General features: G+C 38.1%; 1 protein-coding gene across 1 annotated transcript; it reads left to right on the forward strand.

Annotated features, from left to right (window-relative positions):
- Positions 1-7,969: 7,969 nt before the first annotated feature.
- LOC133866260 (uncharacterized mitochondrial protein AtMg00810-like) lies at positions 7,970-8,461 on the forward strand. Its single transcript, XM_062302791.1, has one exon. It carries the CDS (start codon positions 7,970-7,972, stop codon positions 8,459-8,461), a length of 492 nt encoding a protein of 163 aa, XP_062158775.1.
- Positions 8,462-11,207: the final 2,746 nt, after the last annotated feature.

An 11,207-nucleotide genomic window follows, 5' to 3' on the forward strand; every position in this document is an offset into this window, starting at 1 on the left:
GAAATTTTTCTTATTTTGGATGGAATATTGGTTGAGGGTCTATTTAAAGTCTATTTAAAATTGACCTATACCCCAACTTTTGAAACAAAATTATTTCTTTATATTGATGACATAAAGTGGAGTCTTTGTGAATTTAAAAATGCTCTTGTTATGACATTGGAGATTGAAATATGTCTCCATACAGAAAATAAAAGACAGTAAATAATAATTTATTGTGGACTGCATTAGGGAAAGCATACCAACAAGACTACTAAAGGTGCCGAAGAGAGCCTTTTGAGATTCTTGAGATCATATACATTGATAGGTGTTGACCTTTTCATACTCATTGCCTAAATGGTCAGAGATATTTTTTCTGTTTTAGTGATGACCATATAAGGTTTATGTATCTCTATATTCTAAATGATAAGGCTGAGGTATTGAATGCTTTCAATACTTATAAGGAAGAAGAAGAGAAACAACATGAAGATCATAAGATCTGATATAGGCAAAAGGTATTATGGTAGGTACATACAAAAGGGAAATAATCTGCTATTACCCTTATAAAATAAAGCCTTGAAGACCGTTGTGTATATGTCAAATAGGATTCCATTTAAGGTTGTCCTTAAGACACCTTTTATGAAATAGATGGAAGCCAAGTTTAAATTATTTATACATATGGGGTTGTCTTGCTAAAGATGGGATTTATAATCTTCGCCTAAGGAAATTAAATTCAAGGACAACCAGCGGATCTTTTATTGGCTATACAGTAAACTCTAAGGGGTTTTAAGTTTTATTATCCTTCATATAACTCTAGAGCTATTGATTGTAGAATTTCTAGAGGATGTTGAATCTAGTAGGAGTGTCTATCCTCAAAAGGTTTTACTTAGAGGAAACACAAGAGTTGACTGAAGCTCTTTCATATGAAGGATGTTTGATTGTACTTATGGAAAATCAAATTGATTACCCTGAGCTACAATCTGTTTTAGAATTGTCAACTCATGAAGAATAGGTTCAGTTTGAATCTACTTGGACTTTGCAAAATGCAGAGGAAGTAGAATTAAGAAAATCCTATAGAATAAGGAGATCAACAATCTCTAGTAATTATGTTGTATACCTCAAGAGTCTGATTTTGATGTCAGACCTAAAGATAGTCCAAAATTGCTTTCACAAGCCATGAGTAGAGATAATTCCACGTTGTGATATGTAGCTCATTTTGACCTAGAGCTACATCAAATGGATGTGAGAACAACTTTCCTGAATGAGGATCTTAAGTAAGAGGTTTACATGAAACAACCAAAAGGTTTTATAAATAATAGTCAAAATGGTTGCAACTTAAATAATTCTCTTTATGGGCTGTGACAGATCTCTCATCGGTAATATACTTTTTACAAGGTTATTGCTTTATTGTTTATTGAAAACCTTGTTAATTAGTATATATACCTTAAGGTCAGTGGGAGTAAAGTAATCTTTCTAAACCTATATGTAGATATTATTTTTGCAAGTGGTGATTTAGGTTTGCTACATGAAGTTCATTTCACAAAAAAACTTTGAAATGAAAGATTTGGGTGAAACCTCTTATGTCTTTTGACCTAGAGATTCACTGAGACATAAAGAACATTGAATAATTGTCTCAGAAGGCCTACATTGAAAAAGTTTTGGGAAGATTTAGAATGAAGGATTTTGCACATTCAGTAGCAATTAAGATGAACCAATTCAATACAGATTAATGTCCTAAAATGCATTGGAACAAGGGCAGATGAACAGTTCTTTTGTAAGCATTTGTATTATGCAACTTAATGCAAGCATATGGTTGCATTAGACTTAACCATTGGACTGACAGTAAGGATACTGGGTCAATAAAGTGCTGCAAATAAAGTCTTGCAGTAAATGCAAGGAACCAAGAAGTACAACTTAACCTAAAGATACACTTTCCATTTGGATGTGGTTAGTTGTTCAGATTTGAGTTTTGCTGATTGTGTAGATAGTAGAAAGTCTACTTTATGGTATATATTTTCTTATTGAGGGATATATCCTAGAGATGTAGTAAGCAGACTATAATTGCTATGTCTACCAAGAAAGCTAAAATTCTTGCATGCTATGAATTTAGTACACATGCATGATGGATGAGACATTTTGTTAAAAGTCTCAATATTGTCGATTTTACAGTTAGACTATAAAGATACTCTGCGGTAATTCTACTATAGCTTTCTTTTATAAGAATAAAGAGTAGAAGCAGAAGTAAATCGACATCAAGTATCTCAATACGAGAGATAACATTAAGAGACATAAATGGTCTATTGAGCATATAAGTACTGAATTAATGATTGCAGATCCCATGACTAAAAGTTTACCGATAAAGAAAGTATAAAGTCATGCGGAGTATATGAAACTCATTAATTCGTTTTTTGCTTGATTAAGCTGGTTTGTCTCTTTTTGGTCTATAGACATGAAGTTATTATAATAAAGATTTTGTACACATTTGTTATTTTATCCATGAGGATAAATAAAGTTGGACCCGAATGACAAATAAGAAGTTCATTCATAAAGCTTTATTATCCATAAAGTACTCATGTAATGAGTGTTTTACATTGTGATACATGGAAGGGACGACCTAATTTTATAATGGTTTAACCGCCATGATTCATGTGAAACATTTCTTATCTGAGTGGGAGGATTCCATAAGTGATTGGACAAACTAGAGAACCTAATACCATAAGGTCATGTGTCATAAAGGCCAAGTGAGAAAATGTAAGATATTATCTTCATATATGGCCTATATGCCACATATACGATATTTATTATATTTAATAAATAAATATAATATACAGTATTACAGTTATGGTAATTTCTATTAATTTAAATTATCGTAATGGAATTGTTTAATTGATTTTAAAATCAATTAATAATATTGTTTCCTTGATGGGAGGAACAATATGGTGTTTACCATATTTGAGGGTCCCTGACCTAGCCTATAAATATACATCTTGTGTACACCATCAATACAGCAATACAGTAAGGCATAGGTTAGAAGATCCCTCAAATAATTTTTTTTTTTCTTTAAATCTTTGTGGAAATGCTTGAACAAAGATGGTTAAAGGTAAGCCTAGATCCTTATCTTTTATTTTTTCGCTGCGCATGTTAGTTGAGCATAATATGTTTATATGTTCTAACATAAGCCTCACATTGAGAAATGTAGCTTAACTTTATAGAAATTAGAGTTTACGAAATTACCTTAAATCAATCGGTCAAAATGACTCTTTAACACAGAGGACCACATTTTCAGTGCTAGATTACTTTGGAAACCTCCAATAATCACTACCCTAGGGTTTGAGTAAACCCTAGGAGAGGGAAAGTGCGGGAAAATGAGCTGAAAATTTGAGTTTTAGCTATTTATAGTCGACCCCAAGACCTCCCTGTTTGAACTGGACACTCAGTTGTAGTCCCATTCGAACAAAATTAGAACAAGAGTTGAAACAGACGTCTCGACTTTTCCCCAAACACCCTTCGTTCATACTTGATTCAGGACGTCTCTGGAATACGCCTATTTGAACAAAATTTGGAACGGGAATTGAAATGGAGTTGTCGGGAAAACACTTCATTGTACAAATCAGAGGCGCGTTAGAACAGTGAAGTCCACAGTTTGAACCATAGCCTCAAAAATTGACTTTTTATGAAATTTCTAATTGTATCACTTTGTTTGTTAATTACACTTTTCTTATTTACTAAATTTAACCTTAAATAGTCTTTTAATTAGTCTTAGGTGTTACATATATCCCAATTGATATAAAGGTCGGAGGTTGGAATATAACTAGGCCATTAAATATTCAACTTTTATAGGTAGTATTCTGGGGTAGAGAAAAGAACAACAAACGAAAAAAGGAAAAAAATAAACACAATTGGCCATGAGAAAGGCTTATTTAAATGGAAAGCTCTTTACATATTGTAACTTTTTATAGAATGATCAAATTGACCATAAATGAAGTGGATTTCTAGTTCTCTTTTTATTTTTTTAATAAAAAAATCCCTTAGTTAGGATTATAAGCTTCCAAAAATGCTATCATTAACTTAATAAGGCGTGTTGTTTGTATAACATGTGAAGAGTTCCTATCTAAGAGTCATAACGTATTAATGGAAACCTTCCATTTGAAAGCTTGAAAAGGCCAATTTCTTTTAGTGTTAGGCATGATTCATGTTAGGAATATACCTCAAAGATATAGCAGAAAAAATCAAGAACTAGCATCATGAAAGCATAGCAAAAAGGCATGCAAAAAAAAAAGTTTCACAGACATGAGAATCATGCAAAACAAAAGGTTTCACAGGTATATAGAGACTTATGTTGGCGTGAGCTGTGTAAATATGTCAAGAATGGGAAGTAAATATTCTAGAATGGAAAGTATGCTAATATGGAAGGAGATGAGCGTGCTGTATGTATAGACCGAAAATAGGATGCTTGAGCGCCTATTTAATTGTATTGATTCAATGGAAAACATATGAAAAACAGAGATTATTCCCTAATTGTTAACATGGTATCAGAGCATGTAATTCGATCCTTGCTCTATTCTTAGAAAAAACCCTAACCCTACCCTTACCTGTCAACAATGGCCGAACCTATCACCAACACAGGCTATCCTCCACCACCGACTAGCTCCATGCTCACCACCCTCACCCATCAAATGACCGAAGTTCTCTCAAAAGTTCAGACCCCGACCATGTCTACCGAAAACTTGACTGCCCCGATCGGTATTAAGTTGGACGGTTCCAACTATGCCCTTTGGTCCCAGGTTGTCGAGATGTACATCTCCGGCAAAGACAAACTGGGATTTATCAACAGCGATTTTCCCTAACCGTCGACGACCGACCCATCCTTTAGAAAGTGGCGAACTGACAATGCTATTGTCAAAGGGTGGTTGATCAATTCGATGGACCCAACCCTTATTGGCAATTTCATCCGATTTCCACTGCCAAATCGGTCAGGGATGCCATTGCAACGACCTATTTTGATGGCAGTGATACCTCCCAAGTCTATGAACTCCGGCGACACGTCACTCGGCTGAGACAATCCGATGGCTCCCTGGAGAAATACTACACCGAGCTTCAACGCCTTTGGCGTGAAATTGATTTCCGCCGCCCAAATCCGATGGAGTGCGCTGCCGACATCCACCACTACAACGCCCTAGTCGAGGAAGACCGGATCTACCTCTTCCTCGACGGGCTGGACGATCGACTCGACCACATCCGGGGTGACGTGCTCCAGATGCGCCCCTTTCCTTCGATTGAGCAGGCCTACGCCCACGTCCGTAGGGAAGCACTCCGGCAGGCCATCATGAGGTCCGGTGATCCAGACGTGAACCCCGGCGCTGTCTTGGCTACAAAGGGGCTGAAACTAAATCCAACCCCTTCACATGTTGGTGCGGCCTCTAGCCCACACCAAGGAAAGCCACACGTGACCTCTAGGCCACAAAATGTCGGAAATGCCCTTACCACTTTGAAATGTTCCCACTGTGGCAAGCCAAATCACTTGAGTGATAATTGTTTTTAAAAAAATGGCTATCCTGACTGGTGGTATGAATTGCAGGCTAAGAGAAAAGAGGATTCTAGAGGTGCAGATACAAACACTGGCGCTGTAGCTGTAATGTCAGCCGAACCTCACCTTTCTTTGGTTCCTCAAACCAAGTCCCCAGATGCGGACCCGGTCTTAGATATAGGTAAGATTGGTTCAGGTTTAGCAACCTCCTCCAGTGATGGCAACCGCAATGCTTGGCTCCTTGATTCAGCGACCACAGATCACATGACCTTCGATGATACTGATTTTACTACGAGATCTACCCCACGACGCACTTGTGCTGAGAATGCTAATGGGGTAGTCTCTCCGGTTACAGGAGCGGGCACTATGTCCTTATCCCTGTCTCTGCAACTATCACATACATTAGTTATCCCATCACTGTCACATAAGCTACTATCTGTTGGCCAAGTTACTGAAGAATTAAATTGTGTTGTCCTAATTTACTCTCACTTTTGTCTTCTTCAGGATATTCTCACCAAGGAGATAATTGGGCGTGGTACTAAAAAGGAGGGCCTCTATTATGTGGATGACGTCAGCACGGGTCATGTTTTTCACATACGCAGTGATGGTCGGGAACGACAAATCCAGTTATGGCATCAACGATTAGGGCATCCAAATTTTGGTTATCTAAAGCATGTACTCCTTGAACTTTTCTCTAATATGGTGCACTCTGAATTGAAATGCCCTACTTGTATTGCCAAGTTTTAATAAAAGCAGTATTCCGTTTACACTTGTTCACTCTGATGTGTGGGGACCTTCCCCAATTTCTATTGTCTCGGGAGTTCATTGGTTCGTCATCTTTGTTGATGACTGTACTCACATGACATGACTCTATTTGATGAAAAATAAAGACGAAGTATTCTCGATCTTTCAATCGTTCCATGCGATGATCCAAACTTAATTTTCTACCAAACTCCGAGTTATCCGCTCTGACAATGGCGGCGAATATGTTAATCAGCGTTTCCGCACGTATTTTGACAACCATGGACTTATTCATGAGACATCTTGTCCTCAAACGCCTCAGTAAAATGGTGTGGCTGAGCGGAAGAACCGTCATATCCTTGAGACTGCCCGAGCTCTACTTCATGGAAAGCAAGTGCCGACCCGATATTGGCCCGATGCGGTGTCTACCGCTGTCTACCTTCTTAACAGACTCCCCTCTAAAGTCTTGCAGTTTCAGACTCCACTCTAGGCCTGGCCTCTCATGTCTCACTACCCACGACCCTCATGCTCCCTCCTCGAGTATTTGGGTGTGTGGCTTATGTGCATCTTCATAAGAACCAGTGAACCAAACTGGACCAGTGTGCTTTTCGGTGTCTTTTCTTGGGCTACGCCGTGCATCAAAAGGGCAACCGATGCTATGACCCCTCTACCAGTCGGTTCTATGTGACTATGGATGTCACCTTCTTGGAATCTGAACCTTTCTTTTTCGCTCCCAATTCTACCCTTCAGGGGGAGAAACAGAATGAAGAGCAGAATTGGGTGCTCTTTGACTGGCAGAATAGTAATACAGTGATGGGTGAAGAAGAAGAACCACAGTTTGAACATGACACACCTTTGGACAATGCAAGCCCTCCTTCCACAGTACTTGCAGGTCCTTCTCCTGAGAATATCCCTGAGGTAAGCACACTTGACACACATTTAGATAACAGTAACTTGAATTCTCCTATTGGATATGTACTACCTTTCAGGACAAATCGTGGCAAGCCACCAAAAAGATACTCCCCTAATGATGAAGAGCGAAGATCAAAGTATCCTATTGCCAACTACAGGTCGACCAAGAGATTATCTGAACCCCTCAGAGGATTTGTGCATGTACTTTCCTCAATTCAAGTCCCACCTGGAATCCAGGAAGCCTTGTCTAATCCAAAATGGACACAGGCAATAAAGGAAGAAATGGAGGCTTTATTAAAGAATGACACATGGACCTTAGTTCCACTACCTGAAGGGAAGAAGGCAGTAGGGTGCAAATGGCTATTCTCCATCAAGCGCAAGGCAGATGGATCAGTAGAAAGATACAAAGCAAGATTGGTGGCAAAAGGTTATACACAAACATATGGGGTCGACTATCAAGAGACTTTCTCACCAGTTGCAAAACTCAGAACTGTAAGAATTTTGTTATCTCTTGCAGCTAACCTTGACTAGACGCTACATTAGTTTGATGTGAAGAATGCCTTCTTACATGGTGAACTTGAAGAAGAAGTTTACATGGACCTTCCCCCAGGATACACAGCCTCCACGCATGCCAAAGTTGTGTGAAAACTACAACGAGCCTTATATGGTCTAAAACAATCACCTCGAGCGTGGTTTGGGCGATTTAGTATGGCAATGCGGTAGTATGGGTTCAGGCAAAGCAACTCAGATCACACACTGTTCATAAAGTATAAAGGGAATAAGGTAACTGTCTTAATTGTCTATGTGGATGACATGATTATCACAGGAGATGATGAAGAAGAGATATCGAGACTACAGAAGGCACTGGCTACCTATTTTGAAATGAAGAACTTGGGAGGAATCAAGTACTTTCTGGGAATTGAAGTTGCCCGGTCTAGGGAAGGAATACTTCTCTCCCAAAGGAAATATGTACTGGATGTTTTAACAGAGGTAGGAATGTTGGAATGCAAGCCAGTTGATACCCCAATTGTTCAAAATCACAGGCTTAGAGAATACCCAGACCAAACTCCAACGAACAAAGGAAGATACCAAAGGTTAGTTGGGAAACTAATATATCTCTCACACACCCGTCCAGACATAGCTTATGCTGTGAGTGTAGTTAGTCAATTTATGCATAATCCAAGTGAAGATCATATGGATGCTGTAGTTCAGATACTAAGATACTTGAAGGCGTCGCTTGGGAAGGAACTCATGTTCTCAAAGAATAGTCATCTAAAAATTAGTGGATATACGGATGCAGACTAGGCTGGAAGTATCTCAGACAGAAAATCTACCTCGGGTTACTTTATGTTCGTAGGAGGGAACCTAGTCACTTGGAGAAGCAAGAAACAAAAAGTAGTAGCACTCTCCAGTGCTGAAGCTGAATTTCGTGGAATGGCGAAGGGACTGCGTGAACTACTGTGGATTAGGAAACTTCTTACTGAACTCGGGTTTGCTCATACTTCAGAAATGGAACTCTTCTGTGACAATAAATCTGCCATTGCGATATCTCACGATCCAGTCCAACATGACCGTACAAAGCATGTGGAAGTGGATCAGCATTTCATCAAGGAAAATTTGGAAGAAAAAATAATCTGCTTCCCACTTGTGAAGTCTGAAGACCAACTAATAGATATACTCACTAAGGCAGTGATGAGTGCCAAATATTGTGTATTTGGACCCCTTGATTTGCACTAGTTAGACCTTTAGCCTTGTTATTTTTCTAATGTTTTGGTTAGTTTTTGTGTTTTCTGTTTCTGTAGGACAATAAGAGAGGAATGACAAATTTCATAAGAAGATAACTGGAAATTCGGAGACCTTGACAAGTCGATCGATCGAACTTAAAATTCGATCGATCGAATATTTGCCCGAAGTCGATCGATCGAAATAAAAGTCGATCGATCGAATTTTCCCAGAAACTGCTTTTGCAGAGCGCGCCAGAACGCCCAATCAGAAGCCAAAAAGCAGTCCTCCCTCTGATTTCCGCTGCAGAACACGCTGGTTTCGTGTTTGGGGTTGTCTCTAGCTGCAGAAGAACCCTAGAGGAGGGTAGAGGAGTCATTTCTTGCCATGGCTTTCCTCTATAAAAGCCATAGCCATCCCCTTGTTGAGAGAGTAGTAGAGAAAGTAGGAGAGGAAAGAATAGAGCAGAAACTCTGTAGTTAGTTTTAATTTCGTACTTATTATAGTGTAATTCAGTAGTTTATTTTCAGAATACTTTCTCTTTGTAGAGCTTTTCTTTCATTTCCATGGTTGTTCATCATTTTCTTGTGGTGTTCTTAGTCATGGAAGGCTAGTAACCTCAACTAGGGTTGAGGATGAAACCTTTCCATTGATGACACTCACAACCTTGCTGTACCACTTGCACATTTAATGATATATCATGTTAGTTGTTCAAGTTCCATTCATTTAAAGCTTTATCTTTTGCAATGAATGTGGTTAGTGGTGGATAGATGACATTTTATGTGTTTCAACCGACTAATACATTGTTTTATCGGTTAGAATGATGATATCCATTGTGATTGAATGATACATTGGATGTTTTGATTTCAATCGGTACTCTTTGTGATTTGTCAATGTGGTGGATTCATTTAATGGTTCTTGGGTTTATGGTTAAGAAACTTGAATAACACCCTAAGCTTAATGTTCTTTGGGTGTTCAAGTGGAAACCAAGAGTGTGAGTTGTAGGATTTGGTTTGGTGGATTCCTTAACCTTAGTTCCTTTTATTTTACATATTTCATTACATCTCTTTCATTTAGTCTTTTGTTCTTGAATCAAGTCTCAAACCTTTGGAACTAGGTTAAAATGAGGTTGATTAAGCAAGACACCAATATTTGACCATTTCCCTGTGGGATCGACCTCGCACTTGCATAACATTATATTGCAAAACGATTCGTGCACTTGCGAGTACTATTTAAAACACACATCAAGTTTTTGGCGCCGTTGCCGGGGAAATCGGTTCAAAAATTGGTTTCTGTTTGATTGATTTTGTTTTTCTACTAGTTAGATAGATTTTTGTTTCATTTTTACTGTTGTTTAGCTTCTGTTCTGCATTCTAAGTCTTTTCTTTGTTTTCCCGGATCTGTTCTGCAGCTTCTGCAACTTACTGGGTGCCCTGAAGAATCGATCGATCGAAAATAAATTCGATCGATCGACTTTCGATCGGTCGACTTAGAATCTGCACTATAAAAAGACGATCGATCGACATTATATTCGATCGATCGACTTTCGATCGATCGAAATATACTTCGATCGAACGATTTCCTGCACAGCAGCAGCTCGGAACTAGGTAAGTATCACTGTTCCAGTATTTTTTTTAGGCCATTTTGTTCATTTTTGTTCATAATTTGTTTCTGTTTAATAGTATTTTGCTGTTTGTTTAAATTTCCTTTTAGTTCATTATAACTTAGTTCAAATTCTGTTTAGTCTGTGTTTTATATTATCCTCAATTTGTTTTATTCTAAAAAAAAAAAAAAAAAAGATTTTCTGTTCTATTTTTGTTTCTGTTCCTGGCCCTGCAAATTTCGAACATTCGATCGATTGAATAAAAAGTTAGATCGATCGACTGTCGATCGATCGACCATTACATTCGATCGATCGACCTCAACTCAGAAGGTAGCTCCTGGATAAGATCAGTAGCAGAAAATTTTTACCAAAAATTCTTTTTGGTCCCAACTTGTAAGTATTCTTATCTTTATTTTTACTGCTGTCTTAGTGTAAATTGTATGCATTTGTGTTAGTCTTTCAAATTTATCTTAGTTGTGTTATTTTTCTTTGTTATAAAAAAAAAAAAAAAAAAAAAAAAAAAAAAAAAAAAGAGAAAAAGAAAAAAAGAAAAATTTTTGCTAGTAAGGGTACTTAGCAATCTAAGGGCAATGTCAAGGTGAATTCTGGCAAGGATTGGTCTTGGGATTTAAGTGTGTCCATTGTGACCCCCCTCACCTACCTGGGAATTAGCCTAGATTGTACTTGGAGAACTTTGTTCCCTATTAGCAAATTGTTTTCTTTATT

The sequence above is a fragment of the Alnus glutinosa genome, chromosome 4 (assembly GCF_958979055.1).
Source record: "Alnus glutinosa chromosome 4, dhAlnGlut1.1, whole genome shotgun sequence".
NCBI lineage: Eukaryota > Viridiplantae > Streptophyta > Magnoliopsida > Fagales > Betulaceae > Alnus > Alnus glutinosa.

Bases quoted from the DNA above. Each gene is read 5' to 3' on its own strand.
- LOC133866260 (XM_062302791.1), top strand. From the start codon at position 7,970: ATGATTATCACAGGAGATGATGAAGAAGAGATATCGAGACTACAGAAG.